Genomic DNA, 26,345 nt, shown 5'->3' with positions numbered 1-26,345 from the left:
TCCCATATCCTTAGTTTAAATCCTCTCAAGCTCATTTAAAATACTGAATAAAACATAAATGTACACAAAACCATGGAACCTAAACAGTACACTACTAAATGATTAGTGGATCAATGAAGATACCAAGAAGGAAAACAAAAAAAAATTCATAGAATCAAATGATAATGATAACACAATATACCAAAACCTTTGGGACACAACGAGGTCAGTCCTAAGAGGGAAATTTATACCTTTAAGTGCTATATTAAGAAATTAGAAAGGTTGCAAATAAACAATTAATGCTTCACCTTAAGGCTTTGGGAAAAGAACAAGGCAAACCAAAAAATCAGTAGAACGGGAAGAAATAATAAAGATTAGGGCAGAAATTAATGAAATAGAAACCAAAAAGAAAAAAAGAACACAAAGTATCAATGAAACAGAGTTAGTTGTTTGAAAGGATAAATAAGATTGATAAACCCTTAGCAAATCTGACCAAAAGAGAGAAGAAACACAAATCAAGAAAATTAGAGCTGAAAAAGGCACCAATATAACACCAAACAAAATTCATCAAAGAATTCAGAAAATCACAAGGACACACTATGAGAATACATACTCTACTGTTTGAAACTTTGAAAGAAATAGATGATTTCCTTGATTTATATGACCTACCAAAATTAAATCAAGATGAGAAAAACTATTTAAACAGACCTATAACAAGCAAGGAGATCAAAATAACTATAAAAAAAATCTCCAACTAAAAAATTCCAGACTCAGATGGATTCCTAGGTGAATTTTACCAGGCCTTCACAGAAGTAACATTAATGCTTCTCAAACTGTTCCATAAAATAGAAAAGAAAGGAATACTACAAAACTCCTTACAAAGACAGCATTACCCTGATATAAAAACCAGACAAAGACAGAACAAAAAAAGAAAATTGCAGACCAATCTCCCTCATGAACAGAGATGTAAGAATTCTTAACAAAAAATACTTGGAAACAGAAAAAAAGAATATATCAAAAAGATCACTCATTCCAACCAAGCAGGCTTTATCTCAGAGATTCAGGGATGGCTCAATGTATGCCAATTGATAAACATAATACACCATGTAAATGGCCTGAAGGATAAAAATTACATGATAATCTCAATAGATACAGGAAAGGCATTTGACAAAATCTAACATCCCTTCATGGTAAAAGTCCTAAAGAAATTGGGAATAGAAGGAACATACCTCAACATAATAAAGGCTATTTATGATAAACCTACAGCCAACATAATACTAATGGGGAATAACTTGAAGCTTTTTCACTAAAATCAGGAACAAAAACCAGGGTGTCCACTGTCCCCACTTTTACTTAATAAAGTATTAGAAGTCAGCTATAGCAATAAGGCAAGAGACACACTTGAAATGGATACAAATTGGAAAGGAAGAGATCAAATATTTACCATATGCTCCAGCTAGAGCACTCCTAGACATACATCCTAAGGACTCATCTCACTACTGAGATACTTCTTGCACATCCATGTTTACTGCTTTCTATTCAAAATAGCTAGGAAATGGAACCAGCCTAGATGTCCCTCGACTGATGAATGTATAGTGAAGGTGTGGCACATTTACACAATGGAGTTCTAGTCAGCGGTAAAGAAAAACAAAATTATGAAATTTTCAGGGAAGTGGGTAATCTGGAAAGGATTATACTTAGTGAGGTAAACCAGGCCTCAAAAGCCAAATGCCACATGTTCTCTCTCAAATGTGGATCCTAGCTACAAATGATTAGATTTGTATGTGAGTTAGAATAAAACCCAGGAGCAGGGCTGGAGAGATGGCATAGCAGTCAAGTGCTTGCCTGTGAAGCCTAAGGATCCCAGTTCGAGGCTCCATTCCCCAGGACCGACATTAGCCAGATGCACAAGGGAGCACCTGCATCTGGAGTTCGTTTGCAGTAGCTGGAGGCCCTTGCATGCCCATTCTCTCTCTATCTGCCTCTTTCTCTCTCTGTCACTCTCAAATAAATAAAATAAACAAAAAAAAATTAAAAACTCAGTAGTAGAGGCCAATAAGCTAGAAAAGGGCTATAAGGAAGGGAGAAGAGGGGAGGATTCAAGAGGTGGTAAAAAAAAAAAATATATATATATATATGTATGTATGTATGTATGTATATGTGTGTGTGTGTGTGTGTGTGTGTGTGTGTGTGTGTGTGTATATATATATATATATATCTCAGATGAACTGTTTACTGGGGGTGGAAAGGCCTAAGTGAGGTCAGGGGAAGAAACTGAATAAAGGAAGGGTAGGGGAGGAATAATCAAAATCTAAGAGAGTATGAAAAAGTCATATGGAAACCTACGTTTTGGAATGGTGCACCCAGAAACCATAGATCGTTAATTGGAAATTTTCAGTGGCAAGGATGGGATACTTTCCAGTGAGTTGTTAGCCAGGGAGGTCCACAGTAGACCCCAAAACATGACAGGCCATTGCCAAGGCTCTTGGTTTCCCACCAGGAATAGATGGCAAGACCCTGTTGCTGAAGACTCCACATGCTTGGGCTGCAAGGTCACTGAGAAATCAAGCTGGAGCTAAGCTAAAAACCTCTTTCCTGTAGACCAGCTGACAGAAAGCTGGAAAAAGCTGCACAGCATACAGTCCTATGGGAAAGAGATGTCATCAGTGGGCAGCGCAAGCCTCAAGCTTGGTCAATCAGGCCAAATGAGCCAAGATGCAATAGTGGCATGCCTGCTGTGGGGAAAACCAAGTGCTCACTAATTGTACTGGAGACCCACTCCACAGGAGGGAATACATGCCTGGTACTGAAAACCTAATCAAAAGCCTATGGTGAGGCAGGTCATGAGTCCTAGGGATATAACACCTGCTGGTGTCTGGCAAAATGCATAGATTATGCTCACCAAAGTGCCCTGCAGGCAATTTTCTTAACGTTCATACCCATACATTAATGCTATTCTCATTTCTGGTTAGAGAAGCTTCTCTTTTCAGATGATAGTATCTCTGAGATGACACAAAATCATTATGGTGCTGAGTGCTCAGCACTGAAATCTCTATCACACCTTCCAAGGCTCAGGGTCCATTGTGGAAGAGGTGGCGGAAAGAATGTAAGAGCCAAAGGAAGGGTAGGACTGCTTACAATGCAATCATCCAGATGCAAAATGGTCTGGATACCCATGACCTTGAAATGCCTGGTACCACCTGCACAAGAGCCTCATAATAGGAGGGAAGATGATGACATCAGGACAAAGGAGAGACTGATTGAAGGGGGGTATCATGGGCGATTTATGAAGAGGAAAGCAAGAGAAGGGAGGGGATTATCTTGGTCTGTTGTCTGTAATTATGAAAGATGTCAATAAAAAGAAGTTATAAAATAACCCCAAACACGGCAAGGATGCAGGGAAAGAATCTTTAGCCACTGTTGGTGAGAGCACAGACGGACATACAGTCATGATGGATACAGTCATGATGGAGAGCAGTACGCAGGCGTAGCTATACTTAGCCTGGGCATAGGCCCTAAGGATGCTACAATCCACTACAGAGATACTCGTATGTCCATGTTCCTTGGGGCTTTATTTACAATACCTAAGAACCGGAATAATTCTAGTTGCCCATTGATGGATGAATGGATAATGAAAATGTCGATATACAGAATGGGATTCTATTCAGCAGTACCCCAAAATGAAATTTTCATTCCAGAGAGGACCATCAATGGGATTATTGTAAAGGGGGGCAGCCTATACTTATTTTCTTTCTTCCAAACTACCAGCAGTTGTTACATTGTGATGCTTGGCTTCTCTTGTGTCTAAATAACGGCTCCTTGAGGTACTTCTGCAAGAAAGAGCTCTTCAGACGATGCGCTCCAGTTCTTCACCGTGTCACTGAGACTCAAGGGACAGTTTCCTGGCAGCGTCCTTTGTGTTGTAAACTGTCTCCAGAAACAGAAGTAGGTTTTGAGAATGGCCACTTGGGTTCATGACTAGGTCTCTGGTAGGCTATTTAAGGCCAAATTCCAATATAACGTCAACCAAAGTAACTATCATTTAAAATTAAAAATAAAGCTCAATGTGTTTAAACAAAGAAATCCTTACATAGGGGAAGATGGCAGATGCACATTTCTCCCCCTTTTGACAATGTTTTCTGGTGCAAATACTGTTCAAACACCAGTTACACAATCATTTGTATTTACTTGTCACAAATTGAAAATGATGGCTGTTTTGCCCCATTGTGTTATGACTACTAAAATTCTTCTGAAGATACACCTAAAATCTCAAATATAATGTGTACGCATGATACAACTCTTCCTGAGACAAATGTGTATTGTGGTGTGCACTTGTAATCTTACTATTCGGAAGGAAAAGAAAGGAAGATCATGAGTTCAAGGTCTGCCTGGTATGCATAGTAAACTCTGCCTCAAACAAAAATAAACAAATAAAAATTACCTGGTCAGATCTATCTGTATCATTCATATTTGAAAATGCGGATAGAAACAATCTCATTCTTATATTATTTTAAAATCTGGATAATATTATTAATCATTTATTATGTAAATATCATTATAGAAAAAAGCACATTTAAGGCATTGCTACTGGAAACACAGGAAAGGGACAGGTACAGTAGATATGTTAGTAGAGGAGCAGAATACTGTGCGCACTTCGGAGGGAGGGTGGGAAAGAAGAGAGACTGGGAGGAGAGTTCATCAAAATTAAAGATGTTTTGAATAAGAAAAAAAAGCCTAGGTGGTATGGAAATAATTGTTATACTATTCAGGAAATAATAATGACAAGAAGAAAGTCTACATGGTCAGGTGTAAGTTTTCCAAATATGTGTTTTCAGTTTTTTAGATTGTTGTGCATGTACGTGTGTGTAGACCCATGTGAGCATGTGCACGCCTGAGACGCCAGACAGCAGTGTGATTACTGTCCTCATCACACTCTCCCTCACTGAGACACAGTCTGTCGCTGACCCTGGCGTGCTCTCACACAGCTGGGTCGCATGTCCGGTGAGCCCAGGGGCTCCGTCTCCACCTCCCCAGGGCTGCGTGGCAGGCGACACTGCCACACCTGGCATCTTATGTGAGTACCAGGGCACCCAAACGCAGGCTCAAGCCGCAAGCGCTTTTCCTCTGAGCCACCTCCCCAGCGCCCAGTGCCTTGATCAGTAGACACAATCCAGTGATACGAAGAGCACACTGCGTCCATGTTCCCGTATGTCATGTCATGTCAGTTATATCGCAGAAGAGGCAAAATATCACATCTATCCTCATGGGGCTTTTCAGCTCAATCTGACAACTAAATTGGCATGAAACAGATCAACAGGGTATGGGGACACACATTCATTTCATGTACATATCACGTGACACGTGGCTTTTGTAAATGAATCCACAGACCCAGCTAGGGCTGAAGGCCAGTACGTTGACTTGGACGAAGGTCAGTAAGGTGGGTGACAGCAGCAAGGCAGGAGCATGGGCAGGAGGACCAGGAGGTTAAAGGGCAGCCTGAAAATTAAAGCAAAAGACAGAAAGGTGCTTTCCTTAGAGCATGAGGGGGTCTTTCTCATGGGAATTTCTCCTCCTGATTTTCAGGAAAGGAGAAAATCATGATCCTCTAACGTATTCTCTTTTACAAGTGTTTTTTTAACTTGAAATAGTCAACTTGCCAGAGTTGCATGTTTCAGACACATTTATAACACACCATCTATCACATCTTCACACACAGTATCATATATCTACACAAACGGGGGATGTAGACCTGCGTAAAGGTTAAGGGTCCCTCTTGCTAATAAGAAGCCATCTGGGTTAAGGTCCATGCTTATCTCCGCCAAGACCCACTGAAGCAGAGTTGGAGCCTCACAGTGCAACCCTTTTCCAGGTCATCAGAAGGATGGGAAGACAACATTGGGATGGGCCCACCACAGGCTCCATAAACAACACCAGCACCTATAACTGAATGCAAAGAATGTCCTTGAAAAACCATTTCCTGAGCTCAAGTCAGGTGAGGGTTCTGACGACCCTGAGTCCAGGGGATTTACAGCGAAGGAGTTGGTCTCCACTCACCAGGTCTCTTCCGGGCCTGAGAGAAGAAGAGCGCAGTGAGCAGAGGGCGCAGATGACCAGGGACCACTCAAAGCCAGGTTCTGACCTGCATCTCCCCCTTGGGCAAGTTATTTCCTTCCTCGGGCCTATGGGGGAGCTTGGCAAATGCACAAAAGGTACCTCAGTACTAAATGGGTGTCCAAAACTCAGACACCTCCCACCCAATATGATCTCCGATATAGTACAGAGGTCTCTGTGGGTGCCCTGGGTCCCCAGCCATCCCCCAGGGAAGTGAGCGCAGCTGGAAATCAACCCATGTCCCAACCAACCAACAGGCTGATGAAATATGCAAGCTTTGCGAAGGTCAAGGTCACACCTGTGACAGAGCTTCTATACCTGGCCAACACTTCTGACAGGCACTGTTCAAACAGGAAAACTGCAAGATAATCATGGCATGGGTGAGCCTCCTGCTGGACTGTGACCTCCGATGGGGCATGACCCAGTAAAACATACATGGCCAGGAAAGTGAAGGGTGACTTGGGCCCTAGGCTTTAGGCAACCAAAAACAATAGACTCCTTTCACCACAGGAGGGCACTGTGCCCACAGGAATGTGAGCCACCCACAGCCAACCAAAATTCCCAGTCTATGTGGCAGCCTGTACTCAGTTCCCTCCCTCCAAGAGCACATGAGCTCAGCATGTCAAGGCCACCTACATGTGGAAGTTCTGTATGATGACCACACCAGGAGGCTGGACACGCTGAAAAGGAATTATTATTATTATTATTATTATTATTATTATTATTATTATTATTTGGCTCAACAGTACAGATCCAGCTCATCTGTTCCCATAGACTGGCGAACCGCAGGACTCTGGTTAGGATAATTAATTTGTCTCCATAAGAATTATCCAACAGCAGCTCCAAACACCAACTCTGAGTCCTAAAATAGTAACCACTGCATACAACATCACTCATCCTCATCTAAGCACTGTCCACATTGGGGTGCAAAGCACTATTTGCACTAAAAATTATACATATATATATATATATAAAACTTAAGTTTAAATGTGATGATTAAATCAGTTCCCAGAGGGAAACAATAAATTTTAAATAACTTGAAAATAAAAATCAAATTCATAATGATGACTTTACATTTTTTAGTAAATACAAGTAGACAGACATAACTGAAAAATGCCAGGGTCTTTCCCAAACATCAAAAACGGCTGAAGGAACCTGGGTGCTCCCTGCTGGTGAGAAGTCTATCTGCATACTGACCAAACCAGACCTAAAGTTTGTAGGAGGCTCAGCTCTGAAAAATTAACCCTCAGTGTGGTTTCCAGTACTCTATGCAGTCAGAGAAACTTCTCTAGTAATGAACGATAGAAATGGTCCCTGAAAGTATAGTCTTTCGAACTGTGTTTTTAAATAATAATGATTGGGCATGGTGGCACACACCTTTAACCCCAGCACTTGGGAGGCAGAGGTAGGAAGAGCGCCTTCAGTTTGAGGCCACCCTGAGACTACATAGGGAATTCCAGGTCAGTCTGCGCTAGAATGAGACCTTACCTCGAAAAAACAACAACAAAAAAGAATGACCAGTGTTGCTGAATTCAAAAAAAGAGTGCATTACACAGACCCTGTGTTCCTTCATACCAAAGACACATTCTGAGAAAAGTGTCACACCTTTTATTGTACACACATCACAATGCCTTACACAGACCTGGATACTACAGTGTACTGCACACCTAGGCAACAACAGCGTACACTGGACACCTGGCGGAGGGCAATGCGGATCAAGATGGCATGGGACCGAATCACACACGAGAGGAAAGATGCCATCAGAGACACAGTAGACACAGCATGCCCGAGGCTGCACCTGAAGTCGCATGATAACCTTTTTACTGTAGGCCATTTCTTTTATAAGTGAAAGGCACATACTTTATAATAATAAAAGTCGTAATACTATAAATATGTAAGCCAGGAACTCTGATGTTTATTATCATTACCATGCAGTATATGCCAGACATAATTGCACTGCTGTACTTCTATTCTACTGGCAAGACAGAGGCTTGCTTACACCCCCATCACCAAGAACATGTGAGTCAGGTCTTATCCCTCATTACAAGAGCTGTAACATCATTAGGCAACAAGAAATTTCCAGCTGCACTAGAAGTATGGGCCCCCCATTATAGGTACCTAGAACACAGTGTAGAGCAAACATCAAATCCATACGCCTAACTAGACGCATCAAAGCCGGGCACCATGGCACACACCCTTCGTCCCGCCCTTGGGACGTGGAGAGGAGGGTTAGACATTCAAAGTCATCCCTGGTTACATCTTCAGCCAGTTTGAGGCCAGCCTGGGCTACATAAGACCCTGTCCCAAAGAAACAATGACACAAACAAACAAATAAAACCCGTGTGTGTTATTTGTAGAAATCTATCTGCAAGCCTTCTTACTAAAACTTAAGTATTTTTAGACTGTTTGTAATATAACTTTCGGTTTGTTTTGCCGTACTGAGGATTGAACCCAGGCCCTTGTGCGTGCTGGCAAGAACTCCAACACTTAACTATTCAACAGCCTCTTTTTGTAGGACATCTTAATTTCCTATTTCTTTTTTTTAAATTGTAATCCTAATAACATATTTTAAAAATCATTTTAGTCTAGGTAGTTTCTGAGATGACTTCTTTTTGGGTTGTTTGTTGGTTTGCTTGTGACAAGGGTGACCTTGAACTCTACGTGGCCGGGGATGACCTCGAATTCCTGATCTGTCCGCTTCCTCCTCACACGTGCTGGGGGCAGGTGTGCACAGAGGCCTCCTGACACCAAAGGCACGAACTGTTTCCAACACCAGTTCCGCAGTTCTCCACACCAACGGCGTGCCCCACAGCTCAGCTCGTCTCACACCACCAGAAGTCAGGCCAGACCCAGAGGCCGGAGGGTCCGTCCCCCTCGCTGCCTCACTTCAGAGCAATGGCAATGGCAAGTCCAGCCTCCTCGGGCTTACCAGGCAGGTCTGTGTCACAGGTTCCCACAGTCCTCACCACAGGTTTGGCATTTCTCTACAATGACTCCCAGGGCTCTGGAGAGCACTTCCTGTTCCCAGGTATTGTAAAGAATGTAATTGGACTGGAGAGATGGCTCTGTGGTTAATGCATTTGCCTGCAAAGCCTAACAACCCGTGTCCAATTTCCCAGTACCCACGTAAAGTCCAATGCACAAAGTGGCACATGTGTCTGGAGTTCGTTTGCAGTGGCTAGAGGCCCTGTTGTGTCCATTCATTTATATTCTCCCTTTCTCTCTCTCTGTCTCTCTCCTTGCAAGTAAATAAATTTAAAAAAAAATTAAGGGAATGTACTGAGAAACAGGGAGAAATGCTTAGGGCAAGTGGAGATGGTCACAGGGCTTCAGTGCCCACCCCTGATGCTCCATCATCTTGGCACCTTCATGCATGACCAGCTCAGAAGCTCTCTGACTCCTCTCCTCCAGCAGTCTGATGGATGGCATGGCTGGTAAGATTACTGACCACTGATGCACTTAACCACTATCCTCTCTCCTCTCCCCAAGGCCAGGGACTAAAATGAAGGGCCCAGGTGAGCCCCACCCTGAAGCAGCCCAGACACCCATTCTCCTGAAGAGCTGTCTCCTTACTATAAACTCAGGCACAACTGCAAGGGGCTTGTCATGGATAACACCAGACGTTCATCTCACCCCTATCACACCAAAGGTTTAGGAGCTCAGTGCCAGCAACAAAGGCTGTATGCATGTAGGTGTTTTCCCATTGTTTCATATGGCAACACTATCTCACACCAAAACCCGTGTGTGTATTTCTAAGACATCAGAGCAAATGAATACTCCTTAGCAGGGTCTGGTGACCCGTGCCTGTGATCCTACCACATGAGAGTGGAGGATGGAGGATCAGGAGTTACAGCCTGTCAGAGGCTGGCCTAAGAAGCTACATGAGAGCGGGTCTTTAAGAAGCAGAACACTTCAATGTCCTTATTCCTATTCTAAAACCTGATCATTCCCCCTACAACTGGATCCAACTCACAGCCTGTCCTGCATACCCTGGCTGAGTGCTCCTCACTCTTGGGCCCCAGCCTGCACCCCCACCTTGCCACCGAGTCCCCAGGATGGACACACGGAGTCCGCTGGTGCCATCACAGATTCTGTCTATCGCAGAGATGCCTGCTGCTAACACGCTCTCTCAGAACACTGGGCGATGGTCTGAACTTGCAGTTTCCTCAGCTGAAGGGAAACTATTTTCTGGCCAAATTTCCTTCAGAGACTGAGGTGGATGCCCAAAGCGTTCCCAGCTTAAATGCGACGACCTTTCTCTCTGTGGAGAGCGGGCAGCCTGGATGGGGCGCTTGCCACGAGGCCTGCGCGGCGCAGGGAGAAGAGAGGTGGGCTCCGAGCGCTGGGGGAGGCAGACCCCTCCCAGGTCTCCGGACAGCAATGAGCAACTTACATGGAAAGCCTTTAAAACGTTCACATTGTGCTGTCTAAGGACAGACTCGGAATGCCGGTGAGGACTCTGAAACAAAGCTGTCCGTTAATTACCTAAGAGGAAATGGAAATCTATGGGCCAGGGAAATGGCTCAGTGGTTAATGGTGTTTGCTTACAAGGCCCGTCGGCCTGGGTTTGATTCCCCAGTACCCACATAAAGCCATATATATAAAGTAGCACATGCGTCTGGAGTTCATTTGCAGTGGCAGAAGGTCCTCATGCACCCAAACTCTCTCTCTCTCTCTCTCAAATAAATACAAATATTAAAATAAAAAATAAATTTTGCTATATACACAAGATACAGAGGATGTATTACTTTTGTGTTCATGTGTATTGGTGTGTGCAGCATTTGGGGTTAAATCCAGGACAGAGTATTCTAGCAAGTATTCCTTCAGTAAGGTCAGAGTGTGTTACTTCAAAAATTACTTTTATAATTCGTTAAGAATAATAACTTCAGCTGAAAATTTTTTCTTAAATTAGACAATTAAAAAGCTTTCTATGTAGGGCTGGAGAGATTTCTCAGTGATTAAAGCAGTTGCCTGCAAAACCTAATGACCCAACTTTGATTCCCCAGTACCCACATAAAGCCAGACACACAAGATGGCTGGAGTTCCTTTGCAGCAGTTGGAGACCTTAGAATGCCCAAGTTCTTTCTTTCTCTTTCTCTCTCCCTGCTTACAATTTAAAAAAAGCTTTCTATGTTGACCGGGGGTGTAACTCGGTTTGTAGAGTGCTTACTCCAGCATGCATGAAGCCTTCAGTTTGATTCCCAGCACCACATAAACTGGGCATGGGGACACATGTCTATAATGCCAGCATTTGAGAGGTGGAGGCAGGAGGATCAGAAACTTAAGGTCATCCTCAACTATACAGCAAGCCGGAGGCCAGCCTGGGCTGTATGAGACCCTGTTTCCCCCCAATCCCCCCCAAAAAAGAAAGAAAGAAACAGAACAAAAGAAAACACTTTCTACGACCCGACCCCGGTTTCAGATGGCCTGAGTGTTTCTCATGGATAAACAACACTGTGTGGAGAAGTGACACATGACACCACGCTGATGTGAGCCAATGAGCCCTCATGGGACAGAATTCTAGTTTGGAAACGTCGTAGCAGCGCGGATTCACTGGCTCTCCGTGACTGCACACCGCTGCAGGGGGATGTGGCCACAGGACTGGCTGCGGGCCGCGGCCTGGGAAGCCTGGCTGGAGCCTTTGAAGCCTCAGCTCCCGGGAAAAGGCCTCCACTTAGACACACGCGCAACAGAGCCGGGCGTATCCATTCCCAGTCTTCACCTCTCTCGCTCTCTCCTAAGTAAATAGATTAATAAATCTTTTTTAAAACCTACAAATGATAATTTCTAGAATTTTCCATTTGGCATTTTTAGAACACAGTTGACCACTGGTAAATTAAACAATGGAAAACAAAGGACGTGTGGTAGAAACGCTGGGCTCTCTTATGCCAACACCTCAACACCTCATGCACAGCAAATGAAATGTTGACAGGAACAATTCTTTTTCTTTCTCTCTTTTTTGTTTTATTTTCTTTCACTAGTTTTTAGTTTTTCAAGGTAAGGTCTCACTCTAGCCCAGGCTGACCTGAAATTCACTATGTAGTCTCAGGGTGGCCTCGAACTCATGGTGATCCTCCTACCTCTGCCTCCCGAGTGCTGGGATTAAAGGTGTGCACCACCACACCCCGTGGACAGGAACAGCTTTCAATCCTTCTACAGACAATTTCATCTCGTATCTTTTACTTTATCCTATTCTCTCTCTTCCACGCTGGTCATGCCAGGTAGAGGTGTACACACGTCACCCTAGCACTCAAAGGCTGGGGCAGAAGGAGTGAGAGTTTGAGGTCAGCCGGGGCTACACAGCACGTTCCGGGCTCATGTAGCTGCATGCTGAGACTATTTCAAAAACATAATAAATAAATAAACAAAGAAACAAAATGTCTACAGGGTCTAGAAACACAATAATGGGTGCAACTTACTCTGGAAAGGGCAGTGGGTGGACTAACTGGCCTAACACATGCGCCCTCTCATGCGGTGCTGGCACAGTGCCTGCTATCTAGGCCAATAATCAACTCAAATTTGTCACCACTTCCCTTTTGATATGTGCTTGTTATTTCTGCTACTCAGAAGCCAGGTCGGAGGCGTTGCTGTTCTTGTACCGTGACAGACGCATGTCACCCCAACACCCTAATAAATCCTAACCCAGGTCACTGGAGACCAAAGGTCTGAGAATGAGAATTTGCCAAAATGCTACTTTCACCTGCCCGGATAGGACTGGACAGATCCAGTTTACACCACCTGTCAATGGTGGGTCTGGGACTCGAACCACAGATGCCTGGCGTCACAGTCTCCCTCTCCAGAAGTTTCTGGAAATCCCTTGCATAGGTCAACTGCAGAGATGAGAAGTGTGGGCCGATTTCATTAGTTTTAAACTTCCTCGCTCTTTGTGCGCAGGACACAAACACACCACCCTGGCACAGCAAGCCTTTGGCAGTCACCTTTGTATTCTGGCAGCAGTTAAAGTACACAGGACTTTGGAACACAGAGAGGAGTCGTTGCACAATGCAGTCGGCCTCTCGCTGATCTTTACAATTAACAACCAATGCAGTCAGTGTCTCAGTGGTCTTTGCAATAAATAATGGCCTGAATTTTTGCACCATGCTTAGACTTGCTTTCTTTTATCATTATTTGGTCAACTAAATATGTACATGCATTATCACTTTGCATTAATATTTAACAGAGCCCCTCTAACTGAAAGGGCTAACATTTTATGGTTGTACCAAGTAGATAGGTTAATATGTTATGTCCTTGGCTACTGGGCCTCCTCATTTAAGGCAGAATATATCCGTAATATTGGCTTCATTTCATAGTAAGGATTTTTTACAGTCTGCGTGGCCAGAGGACTTTCCAAGAAAAGTGTCTTACCTTATTTACAATATCCATAATTCTATCACAAAGCAGGAATAAAGAAATGGGCTTGGGGGCACACATTCCCTCAACATGGTGTGTGCGCGCGCGCGCGCGCACACACACACACAGAGGAATGTGTGTCTAGGATCCCAAAACATCCCAGGGAGACCCTTTGCTCGCAGCCTCGTACACCCTCACACCTTCCATCAGCAGGCGCTCTTGGTCCACAATGGCCCCCAACTCCCTGGCCTGTGAGCAGTACAAGTCAGGAGGCAGATGCACAGCCTTGTTTTCAGGTCGCTTGGCTGGTCCTCCCTGCACCCCTGTCTCTCTTCTCTGAGAAGATTTGACAACCTACTTCGTTTTGTTGTTGTTGTTGTTGTTTTGTTTTTTAATCGATTTCAGTGAGAGCAAGAGAGAAAGGCAAAGAGAGAGAATGGGCACGCCAGGGCCTTCAGCCACTGTAAACAAACTCCAGATACATGTGGCTTACACAGAGTCCTGGGGAATTGAATCTGGGTCCTTTGGCTTCGCAGGCCAATGCCTTAACCACTAAGCCATTCCTCCAAGCCAACAACCTACTCCTAATCGCCTGTGCATCTTGTGAGTTTGTGCTTCTCTTTGGACTGCCAATGTCTCAGGGCCACACCTCTCACACTGCCTTTCATCTCGGAGCATCCTGAAAGGCAGGGTCCCTAGCTTTTTATCTCTGTACCCACGGTGCCTAGACAAGGGGCCTGGCCCAGGAGTAGGATGGCACTTAAAAACATTTATTTGAGTTCGAGGCCACCCTGAGACTACAGAGTAAATTACAGGTCAGCCTGGGCTAGAGTGAGACTCTACCTTGAAAAACCAAAAAACAAACAACATATATATATATATATATTTACATAAGCGTGTACATATATTTATTTGTGACAGAGAGAGATGGAGAAAAAGAGAATATGAGCACACACCAGGGCCTCCTGCTGCTGCAAACAAACTTCAGATTCATGTGCCCCTTTGTGTATTTGGTTTTATGTGGGTACTGGGAAACTGAACACAGGCCAGCAGGATGTGCAAGCAAGTGCCTTTAATTGCTGAGCCTTCTCTCCAGCCTGATAACGGATGTTTTCAAAATTAACAAATGTAAGAAGGAGCCAGGAGTGGTGGCGCATGCCTTTAATCCCAGCATTCGGGAGGCAGGGGTAGGAGGATCACTGTGAGTTCAAGGCCACCCTGAGAATAAATAGTGAATTCCAGGTCAGCCTGAGCTAGAGAGAGACCCTACCTTGAAAAACCAAAAAATAAAATAAAATAAAAAATAAAATAAAATAAAATAAAAAGAGTAAGAAGGAGATGTTCGTCTGCCATTGCTAGAGGTTCTCGTGTACCCATTCTGTCTCTGTCTCAAATAAATAAATAAATATTCTTTAAAATATTTTATTTATTTACTTGAGAGAAAGAGGCAGAAGGGGGGCACACCAGTGCCTCTAGCCACTGCTAACAAACTCCAGACGCATGTGCCCCCTGTACATCTGGCTTACGTGGGTCCTAGAGAATCAAACAGGAATCGTTTGGCTTTGTAGGCAAATGCCTTAACTGCTAAGCCATCTCTCCAGCCCCCAAATATTTATTTTTTAAAAAGATCATGGCTAGAACTAGACAGTGTCGTCTGAGACCCACAGCTAGAGCTATACAGAACCATCTAGACTACAGGTAGGCCTAGGCTGTTGGCCTCAGAACCACTACAAGTTGAAGCCTGGTGCGCTCTGGAGTCAGAGGGCGGAAGGGTGAGCAGCGCCCCCTTGAAGCCAGAAAGTGCTGACGACAGGCGTAAGTAAACAACTCTAGAAGACCCGGGTGAGCTGGGTGGGTCTCTCCACTCCCCGCCTTGAGATCTGGGCTGTTGCCAAACTCTGTGGGCAGCATGTCCAAGCACGATGCCCCATCCCGTCACTGAGTCGCTTACCTCCTCAAAAGCGTCACAGCCGGTCACCACGATGTTTGGCCTGAAGTACTCCATTGTAATTTTCTTCTCCATCCGGGTGTTGAGATCTGCCAGTGAGGCCTCGGTGTGGATCAGGAGGGGGCTGCAGTCTGGGTAGGCCACCTATGCCAGGGACACAGCACGGACACACTGCTCAACCTAGCGGCCAACTCGTCGACATCCAGAAGCCAAGCCTTGTAAGCACACGAGGCAAAAGCGGCGCTCAGGAGGGAGAGGAGAGTGGGCCTTGCAGGCAGGCTTCCCAGCAAGGGAACGTGGCTCCTGCCCGCACGTAGGGCGGTCCTGGCTGACAGCACTTATCAGCCCTTCCCATTGCCTCGCTGCACAGGAAGGGAGCTACTCCAATCCACCTCACTCTAATGAAAATTTCATCAATACCCACCCACTCAACAAGCATCTACTGAGATGTGTGGGTACCAGGCACTGTTCTAGTAACAAACATAGGAAATCCCACCCTGAACACCGTTCTTTCTGCTGGCACAGCAACTAGCTCCAGGGTGATGGTGGCAGACACGGTGGCTCAGGGAACATTGCAGAAGAGGGGCGGAGACACTGTAAGAGCCACAGAGTGGGTAGGAATACCCTGAGGCATGCTCACCCACAACTGAGGCCTTCATGACCCCACAGTGAATCCCGTGACCCTACTGAGGAGTTGCCCAGAGAAACAGAAGCAGAGTCGATGGAACAAAAGAGTATAATAATATATACACATATGTGTGTGTGTATATATGTATTTATTTTAAAAGTAAAAACTCTTCTCTGGAGTGCTGTGTAACTCTGTCAGCTGGACATGACAAGGGCATTGTTTTCCTGAACCCAGCAGCTGTGGTAACCTGCACAAGGCCTGCGTATGAGGCCAGGTAACAGGGACAGAGGAGGGACTCGAGCTTACAGCAGCTGATGGCTGCTGAGGAGATTCTCTTCTGTGCTGGAGGCACTGATGAGTGATGGAAGAATAAGGGTTTTGTGGGAGTGGGAGGCAGATAAGAGGGTAATGGGGGTATATATTATCTAGATGCTATGGGGAGGGGTGTCCCTGCCTCAAAAAGCTTGACATTTGAGGGCTCCAGGGAGAACCCCTGAGGTGCTTTCATCTTTAACCTTGGCTCATCACAGAACCTTTGAGGGGTGGCTGACACATTTCTCCGTACGAGAAAGGGCTTTCCCAGCCCCTGAAATAATGACCCTGCATGGGCCACAGGTGACCTGTGGAAAGCCTGCATCTGTCAACTCAGGAAACTCAGAAGAACTTCCAACCACTATCTCCGCGTTGCTTAGGAGCCACTTTTTTCTTTTTCTGGTTTGGTTTGAGACAGGATCTCATTCTTAGTCAAGGCTGGCCTAGAACTCACAGCAATCCTCCTGCCTCCAGCCTCCCAAATGCTGCTATGATAAGCATGAGCCACCATTTACAGCTGCCTGCCAATTTCTTCCTGAATCTTCACATCAGTAGGTCAGCCTGGCTCCGCCCTCCACGCACCTCCCACGTCCAGTCCAGTTCTCCGCATCCAGCTCCCTCACCCAGCCTCAGCGTCTCTACCTAAGACCGTACCTGGGCCACCCGGCTGCGCTGCCGCCCAGCTTCCCTAACTGGGTGTCTCGAGGGGAGGGCTCCTATAGGCTGAGAAGGAAGCCACAGAGCCTATGGTAGGAACACGATGAAAGCCCCGCAAACTCGCCTGGTAATTCTGAAGGTATGTTTCAGAAGGGAAAATTTTCTTTGCTGTTCTTCCCTTCATGGATGTTTCAAACTGAACCAGCCTGTACGGCTCTGTTTTCAGGTAGTCGGTGAACCACTGTGCTGCCTCATTGCCGCAGTCTCTGCCTTTAATGTCCAGGCCAAATATCCTGAAAGGGTCACAAGGGAACACCAGGTTACTTATGTCAACACCCTGGGGCTGGTGACCTGAGCCTCCCAGTGGGCTGATAAGATATCCTTAGGAGAGGCTAGGCAAGAGCAGAGAAGGGCCTACAACATGCTCGCTCGGAAAGCAGGGCGCTGCAAAGTCACACAAGGGAACCTGCGGAGTGCTGGGAAGGAGCAGAGCAAGCAGCACCCAATCAGCCTGGCGGTGTCGGGAAAATGGAAAGGCAGAGGAAACGGTTACACGCTGCTGTTATGACCGAGTAACCTGAAGGTCGGGGGAACTGGCTGCCAGGAGAGCTGACCACATGATCAGGGAGCTGGACTTCGGTCCCCTCCACCCCGACACATACGCATGGAACACAGGTTCAAAGTTGAGTCTATCAATGAATGGCCAATTATTTTATCAATCACACCTATGTAATCAAGACTTCATAAAACCACTGAGGACTGGGTTTGAAGAGCTTCTAGACTGCTGTGCACAGGGAGGTGTCTAAAGCGTGGCCCACACAGAGAGCCCACAGGAGCTCCATGCCCCACATCTTCCCCCAGCCAGAGCTTCCATTCCACTCACCCTCACCCTTGAGCACCCATTATAATAAACTGCAAACACGATTCCCCACGTCTGTGAGCCACTCTAGCAAACTGCAGCCAGCGAGGAGGGCTGGAAATCACTATTCATAGCTGATGCGTTCAGAGCTCAGTCTGAAATCATCACTGGCTTGTGAAGTGGGGGCAGACTCGTGGCATACAGCTCTGAACCTGTGAAGTCCAATGGTATCTCCAGGTAGACCAGGTCAGAATTGGACAGGAAACCAGCTGATGTGCATGGCTGACTGGTTGTTGGAGGAGAAACAACCACACATTTTGGGCCCAGAGGTGACACTTGCTTTCTGAACCATCTTATGTGGCTTTGTTCTGCTGTTTCCCAAAGGAAACTATTGTATCAGTTACAAAAATAAAAATAAAACTTTGGTTGGACACTGTCTACAGTTGAAGTTTTTTCTTTTTGGAAGAATTTTTAATGTTTAATAAAGCAACCATCATTTCTGTAACTAACTTAATTATATCCAAATATATACATCAAGTTTCATATAAAAAATAAAAAAGCTACCTAGCTAGTCTTTAGCACCAGATCCCAAAAGTGATTGACTACACTGGAAGTCATTTCTTGCTTCCTCCTTTAAAACATAAGCATGGTTTAGTTGTGTTCTTTGTTTTTTGAAACAAGAGACTCACCAGGTAGGCGAGGCTGTCCTTGAACTCCCAGTCCTGTCTCTGCCTCCCAAACTGAGATCACAGGCACGTACCATCACACCCAGTTTAAGCATGGCCTTCTCAGACAATGGCCACTGAGAAATCTCTGATAATCAAGAAGTTAGGCTGGCTTCTAGTAGCTCTCCCCCACAAATTAACCCTCCACTGAGGAAACAGGTTCAAGACACTAATAAGGAAAGGTAGAAAACCAGACTCAGTGACATCCATGACACTTCAGCCTTCTCCAGATGGCTGCGTCAAAGGACTTCCTTTTCAAGCTTGAGGCTGCAGGCTGTTTCATTTTATTTGAAGCTCTGGAAATCCCTGTTGGCACTTCCCACGAGTCTCTGAGAGGCACTGTCTCCCCCGCTGCAAGTGTGGCAGTGCCCGAAGGGAGTCTCTGGGAGGTAAGGTCAATGAGAGGTCACAACAGGACTAATGCCTTCTTATTGTTATTGTTTCACTGGTGGGTTTTTGTTTTGTTTTGTTTTGTTTTGTTTTGTTTTGTTTTGTTTTGTTTTGTTTTTTCCAGTTCTGAGGATCAAATCAAGGGCAGTGCCCATGCCAGGCAAACATTCTACCCTTGAGGCACTCACCTACCCCCAGATGACTTTATAAAATGCATTCTTCCCCTCATTTCAAGGGAAGGCTATGCGAGGAAATGATGAGATGGGACCCATCTGTGGCTGAAATGTGGGCCCTCACCAGCCACCGACCTACCAGCACCGTGAGCTTCAATTTCTCAGCCTCCTGAGCCATAGAAATAAGTGTGCTTTTTAACGCAGCCCAGTCTATTTTGTTCTTTTGTTGTCATTTTGTTACAGCAACCTTAGCTAATTAGACACAACTTGCTTCCTATCATATATTTAGTTTTTAGCAGTTCCCAAGGCAAACAATCCAATCTTTTAAAGTTTATCTGCCAGACCGAATGGCACACACCTGTAACCCTAGCACTGGCGCCTGAGGGTGGGGACTGAAAGTTGGAGACCAGCCTGGGCTACATCTTTAAACAAAACAAAAACCACCCAAAATAGCAGCTTCTAAAGGCGCAAGGGGGCTGAGAATGTAGCTTAGTTCCCAGAATGCTTGCCGAGGAAGCAGAAACCCCGGGTTCCATCTCCAGCATTGCCTAAAACCAGGCTCAGTGGACACACCAGTAACCCCAGCACTGGGGAGGTAGAGTGAGGAAGATGAGAAGTTCAAGGTCATCCCAGCTACGTAACGAGTGTTAGGCCAACCAGGGAACATATGAGACTCTGACTCATTCTTTCATATTCTCCCCCCGCCCGCCAAACAGGTAAGTTAGTCAGCAAATAAGAGAAGGGACTGGGGCATACCTCCCTGGTGGCACATATGTTGAGCATATAAAAGGCCTGAGTTCAATCCCTACTTCCAAAAGCAAAACAATTCATGCTCAACTACGTACCAATGTCCAGCTGCTGGAAAGATCAGGACACCGAATCTACCTGTGTCATTGGATAGTTTCATCCACCCGCCGCAGATCCAGACTCCACTGCTACCCTGTCCAAAACTGCAATGGACTCATGCAACAGAGCATGTAAACAGACCTCACCTGTTGTCTCCAGACCTTACTCATTTCCCTCTTTCCTTTCAGAGTTCTGCCCAGGTGGCCAGGTAGAGCCATAAGGGGAAAAGCTGCTCTGGGTGACAGTGAGTCTGCCAGGCGACAAACACACCCACCACCCTCCGCACCAGTGGGTACCTACAGGCTTTCAAAGACAACAGAGTTGCTGTGTCTTGTTTTTCTCTTAAGTGAACACATCTGTTTAAAACCTTTGGTTTTTGGAAAATTGTTTCTCCACCCTGCACACAGATACTAAAAGCAGACTCCTGGCCAGGCGTGGTACCACATGGCTTTCGATCCCAGCACTCGGGAGGCAGAGGTAGGAGGATCACTGTGAGTTTGAGGCCAGCCTGAGACTACATAGTGAATTGTAGGTCAGCCTGGGCTAGAGCAAGAGCCTACCTCAAAAGAGGTGGGACTGGAGGGATGGCTCGATGGTTAAGGTATTGACATGTAAAGACAAAAGACCCAGGTTCCCCAGTACCCACGTAAGCCAGCTGCCCAAGATGGTGCGTGCATCTAGAGTTTATCTGCAGTGGTTAAAGGCCCTGGTGCACACAATCTCTCCCTCCCTCTATCAAATAAGTAATTTTTTTTTTAAAGCAGACACCTGGGAGGGGAGGACAGTGAGCTCAAATCCAGCTTGGTTTGAGTGACCCACGACCAGTCCAGTCTTCCTGGAGACAGCAGTCCAATGCCCCACATGCACAGCTTTCCCCCTCCTAAACATTTCCTTTTCCAACGTCATCACCTAAGGAGCTGGTGGAAACTCCAGCAAAGGCAGGAGAATCCGATGGGCTGCAGCTCCCCGCTGTTCCCCAGCAGAATACCTGCAGTCGTGGATCTTGTTGGAAGAAGGCAGCTTGATGGGCACGACCAGCTGACCCATGCCTGGGGCCGTGAGGCTCAGACAGTCGTTCTCCAAGGTGATGGAGACCAGCACAAGGCGAGGCTCCTGCCGGGCAGTGACTGTGTGCCCATCTTCCTTAATCACCAGCCAAAACCTGCAGAGGAGCAGAAAGGCACACTCAGAAGAGCCTCCTCGCGCCACGAGAACTTCCTGCAGCTCTCCACTGCCTCACACTTCATTCGCCCTAGCTGCAGACCTGACAGTTACTCTCTAGATCAATTTTCCGGGTCGGCCCAGATCTCTTAGTCTAATATTGTTGCTCCCCAAAGGAGCCTTTTAAAAATAATTTTATTTATTTATTTGAAAGTAGAGAGGCAGATAGGATATGCTAGACTACAAATGAACTCCAAACCCATGCACTACTTTATACTTTATGTGGGTAAACCCAGGCCTTCAGTTTTTGCAAGCACGTCCTACATTATATAGACCATACACTGGCTTCCTACAAACAGCACGATTGCTAGATGGCTCAGCAGTTAAAGATACTCACATAGATCTGAGTTCAAGACCCTTCAGCACATGTTGGATTTGTGGTTTTGAGCGAGACACTTATCCTATCTAATACTGTTCTCTTACCTGCAATACAGGGATAATAATATCTAGCCCACAAAATGAAGCCTAAATCAACTAACCTAAAGAAAAAAATTTAACTCAATATATCTGCTGTGCGTACAGTTCACTGCTGTATCTTCCACTCCAGAGTTCATCCCACAACATCTCAAGAATTTGCTGCTCCAAACAAGGGAAACCTGATGCAGTTCTTTTTGTGAACCAGTGCCCAGGGAAGTCGACAAGCAGAAACAAAGCAAACATTCTTTCTCCCCATGGTGGTAATAATCCTAGCCCAGCAGTAACCATCAAACTAGGAAGATAACACTGTGATAATAGGGAAGAGTGGAAACCTGAGATTCCTCAAGTCCTGGGAGGGAGAAAGGGAAGGAGGGAGGGCAGAAGGGAAGGCCTGTCTCCTCAGGATGAACAGTCTGTGTTGCGGAGTAGCCAATGTCACTGTGCATGGAGCCCTTCCAGAAATAAACAAGTTTGCCTCATCTTTCACACTTAAGTAAGGTCGGAGCACTCTCTTAATGGTCCCCCCCAAAAAAAAAAACACCTTTAATCACAGCTTCAGAATGACACAGAGACAGACTCACACTCTACAAAAGTTGCCTTCCCTTTTGGTGATTCCCATTCATGTGAACTGGGACAGGAATCCCAGGGAATAAAAGAGTTTTTTAAAAAAGTCTCCAGCATTAGAAATTTGGAATGAGGAGCTAGGAGATGGCTCAGCAGTTAAAGGCACTTGCTTGCAAGCCCTCCCCATAAAGTGAGACACAAAGGAGCACCTAACACATCTGTGGTCCCAATGCACCTTCGGCAATGGGAGGTGGGGCCAGGAGAATTCTGAGGCGTGTGGGTCAGCTAGACCTACACATCAAGAGAGACTCTGCTCAAAAAGAAGGTGGAGGAATGGAGAGATGGCTTAGTAGTTAAGGTGCTTGCCTGCAAACACTAAGGACCCATGTTTGGCTCTCCAGGTCCCATGTAAGCCAGATGCACAAGGTGACGCAAGTGTGCAATGTTACAGCACATGTGCACAAGAGGGCGCACGCGTCTGGAGTTCCACTGCAGTGGCTGGAGGCCCTGGCGTGCCAATTCTCTCTCCCATACAATAACTTACAAAAAAAAAGGTGGAAAGAGGACACACACCTCACAATTGTCCTCTGGCCTCCACACTGTGACACACACACACACACACACGCACACACACACGCACATGCACACACACACCCACCATTAACAAAGAGAGAGAAAGAAAACAACTCTGAGATGAGAATGGGGAGTGGAAAGTTGCAAGTCCCACACCGATGACACTTCTCAGAGATAAGATTTTTCCAGTGCAGCCCACATCCTTCAGGTGGACAGCAGTCCTCAAAGGACATACATCCATGTAGCCTGGCATGAACACAGGGCAGTGGGTAGTCTCTGCCACAAGGTTCCCTGAATGGACAACTTGCAAACTTCTCTCTTCTGCCCAGGCACAGAAACAGTTAAACCATGCCAACCAGGAAGGAAGACCTCGGTCCTGAGAGCTGCAGGCCTGCGTGGGGGGGGGGGGGGGGGGGCTGGGCCCAGCGTCCTGCACTGAGGGTCACCCAACACTAGCGGTGTTGGTATCGGTTGATCTTCTCCTTGCCGTGACCAGATACCTGACGGTAAGTAGCTTCAAGATGAGAAAAGGAAGAAAACATGGACAGAAGAGGTGGTGCACTGGAACGGGGTTCAGAGAAGGGACTAACGAGAGAAATAGGAGTCATAGGGACTATGATCAAATGACAATATGTTCATGTATTAAAATTCCCAAAATAAATGAATGAATTCAGCCAAATAATTCAAGCAATCACCTTTAATCGCTGAGCCACCTCTCCAGCTCCCGTGCCAAATGACTCATATTTAACACTTGCTTATCAAAACATCTTAGAAATACAAACCTCTGAAGTGGTTACTGGAGGAAGGATTTACTTTGGTTTACAGTTCCAGGGGCTCCAGTCCATCCCAGTAGGGGAAGACATGGCGGCAGAAGCATGACGCATCTGGTCACGTTCAGTCCAGTCAGGAAGCAGAGGGAGCCCCAAACTGCTGCTTAGCTAGGTTTCTTCTCTCCAATCTGAGGTCCCAGCACATATTTAAGGTAGGTCCTCCCACTTCAACCAGTAGCTTACCTACTGTCCTCAACAACATGCCCAGAAATAGGTATCCTAGGCAATTTATCCAATCAAGTTGACAGTGGAGACTACTCATTCCAATAACATAAAAATGAAAATGGCGATGGAGAGCTGGACAGATGACTCCATGGTTAAAGATGCTTGCTTGCAACGCCTGATGGCCTCAACTCCCCAGTGCCCCAAAGCCTGATGCACAAAGGGCACATTCATCTTGAGTTGGCTTGCACGGTCAGGAGGCCCTGGTGTGGTCATTCTCTCTATTTCTGTATCTCCCAAATAAATAAATAGTTTATTTATTTATTTATTTATTTATTTTTAAAATGGCTGTGTAGAGATCAAAAGGAGTGCACAGGTCCTTTGCTGAGCCTCAGTGATCTACTGGCAGGTAAGTGCCTCACAGATATCCTGTGGGAAACTGAACCCGTCAGAGGGGGCAACTTCCCAAAACCCAACACCGCCTTAGGCGGTTCAAGAAATACCCAAGTGATCAGTCTGCCTTTCACCCTGACCAGTCCAGAGGACTTACCAAGCTTATGCCCACTCAGCAGCTGGCCTTGATTCAAGTCCAAGCTCCCTGGCCTTCAGAACTCCCTCTCAGGGCAAATCCATTGTGCATCACAACTAAACTGTGTGCTTTCCTTTAAGCTCCTTTATGTTTGTCTTGAGGCTCAGCCGGATGCTACCTCCCTGGCAGCTCCTGCTACATCTTCCCCTACTCTGCTCCTTCTGTTAGATGTGGTCCCCAGAGCCAGAGACAGATGAGCCCCAAAAAAGGCCTAACACAATGTGTCTGACCAACCCTCAGGTTCAACTTGGCTCCTTCGGATGCTACAGGCATTTTTTTTTTTCCTTTGCTAGCCTGCAGTTGGCATCTATCTATGGGCAGCAGGAGCCTTGCAGACAAGCAAGTCAGATTCTCTCCTATACTCAGAAACGCTGCGGGTTGGCACCAATCCACTTTCCCCAAACTACCACGGCCGGGGGCATGGCCCTTCTCCGCCAAAGGATTAAAGGGGTGAGAATCCTGGAAATGCCTCCCTCGCCCTGCCATCCCCGCTGGACGCCACGCGGGGCCCGGGCGTACCTGTCGCGCACCCGGCCGCGGCGCAGCCCCATGGCCGTGCACTCGGCCGAGCTCACCGACACCCCCTTGCAGGACTTGATCGGGTAGATCCACAGCTTCGACACGGTGCCCACCTGCTGCAGCCGCCGCGGCCTCCGGGACCGCCTCCGGTGCCAGGCCGCCGCCCCCAGCGCCAGCGCGGCCAGTCCCAGCGCGGCGACCCCGAGCCAGGCGGGCCGGGGCTGCGCGGGGAGCCGGGAGCCCGGGAGGCCGAGGCGGGCCAGCGCGGACGAGCCCGAGCCCATGGCCGGCCAGGAACAGGGGAGCAAGCAGGACGACGGGGCCGAGCCAGCCGGGAGGGGCTTAAGGCTCCGGGCCCGGAGCAGGAGGAGGAGGAGGAGGAGCAGGAGGAGGAGGAGGAGGAGCAGGAGGAGGAGGAGGAGGAGCAGGAGGAGGAGGAGGAGGAGCAGGAGGAGGAGGAGGAGCCAGAGCTGGCGCAGGCGCAGAGCTTCTGAAACTTTTGCAGCCAGGTTCAGTGACTCAGGAAGGGTGGCCAGGTTCCCTCGTGCGCCTGCGTGCGAGGCCCTTAGCCCACCGCCCGAGGTCTCGGGGAGCCCTTGTGAGCCTTGTCGCTTTCACCACCACCACCGCCGCCTCCCCCTCCCTCCTCCTGCTCCCCCTCCCCCTCCTTACTCCCCTGCGCCTGCGCAAAGTAACTTTTTAACTGCCTGAAAAGAGTTCAAGGCTGCCAGGAGGTCTTACTGCTCGTTCTGACCACAGCAGGAGTGTACGCCTCTGACCTTCCTTCCTTAAAGCACTTCGTAGAACGGATCTGCGAGCCAAGCTGTGTCACCCAGGCACTTGGGAGGTGGAGGCAGTGTGCAAGGCCAGGCTACGTAGTCAGACCCTATCACAAAATTATTAATTGACCATTAAGGAAGAAGGACAAAATCGTGATGTCCCTCCTACAACACAAGGTCAGAAAGCAATTCCTATAAACGTATTTAGTACTGCACCGACACCCTGCCATCAGAAAGGATGATGTCACCTCCCTCCTACCCTCCAATCACAGAACAGAATCCGCACGCTCCTGTCTGCCAACTAGCAGAGCAAGGCCATTAATAATGACCGCTCTGTCGCCTTTCCACTGCACTTGAGCGGCACAGAAGGCGCTCCCGAAGGGGGATGCTAGGCAGGGAGAAAAGGCATCAGAAGGGCCATTTAAAGTCAGCTGTCTCCAGGGCACTGTGTGGAATGTAATTCAGAGCTAGGTCAGCTTTCTCGGGTAGCAGTAGCATGAGCCACGGCCTTCCTGCATTTTGGAGAACTAGAGAGAACAGGGCTTGCTTTCAAAGCCTGCTGACTTGGGTTCAATTCCCCAGCCACCCACATAAAGCCAGCTGGGCAGTTTTTTGCAGTAGCAACAGAGCAGGGTGTGTGAGTGTACACGTACACACACACACACACACACACACACACACACACACACCTGTTCTTCATGCAGATAGCATAA

General features: G+C 46.9%; 1 protein-coding gene across 1 annotated transcript in view; it reads right to left on the bottom strand.

Annotated features, from left to right (window-relative positions):
* Mtarc2 (mitochondrial amidoxime reducing component 2) overlaps positions 1-25,152 on the bottom strand; it is a 34,086-nt gene extending 8,934 nt beyond the window's left edge. Inside the window, exons 1-4 of the mRNA XM_004670115.2 lie at positions 24,854-25,152; positions 20,967-21,140; positions 17,110-17,278; positions 15,392-15,532 (exon numbers count right to left, since the gene is read on the bottom strand). Coding sequence (XP_004670172.2) covers positions 15,392-15,532; positions 17,110-17,278; positions 20,967-21,140; positions 24,854-25,137 — 768 coding nt within the window. The 5' untranslated portion in view covers positions 25,138-25,152. The remainder of the gene's footprint in view (positions 1-15,391; positions 15,533-17,109; positions 17,279-20,966; positions 21,141-24,853) is intronic.
* Positions 25,153-26,345: the final 1,193 nt, after the last annotated feature.

This window comes from Jaculus jaculus, chromosome 1 (assembly GCF_020740685.1).
Source record: "Jaculus jaculus isolate mJacJac1 chromosome 1, mJacJac1.mat.Y.cur, whole genome shotgun sequence".
Taxonomy (NCBI): domain Eukaryota; kingdom Metazoa; phylum Chordata; class Mammalia; order Rodentia; family Dipodidae; genus Jaculus; species Jaculus jaculus.
The sequence above is the reverse complement of the archived record's forward strand: the minus strand, read 5'-3'. Positions and strand labels throughout refer to the sequence as shown.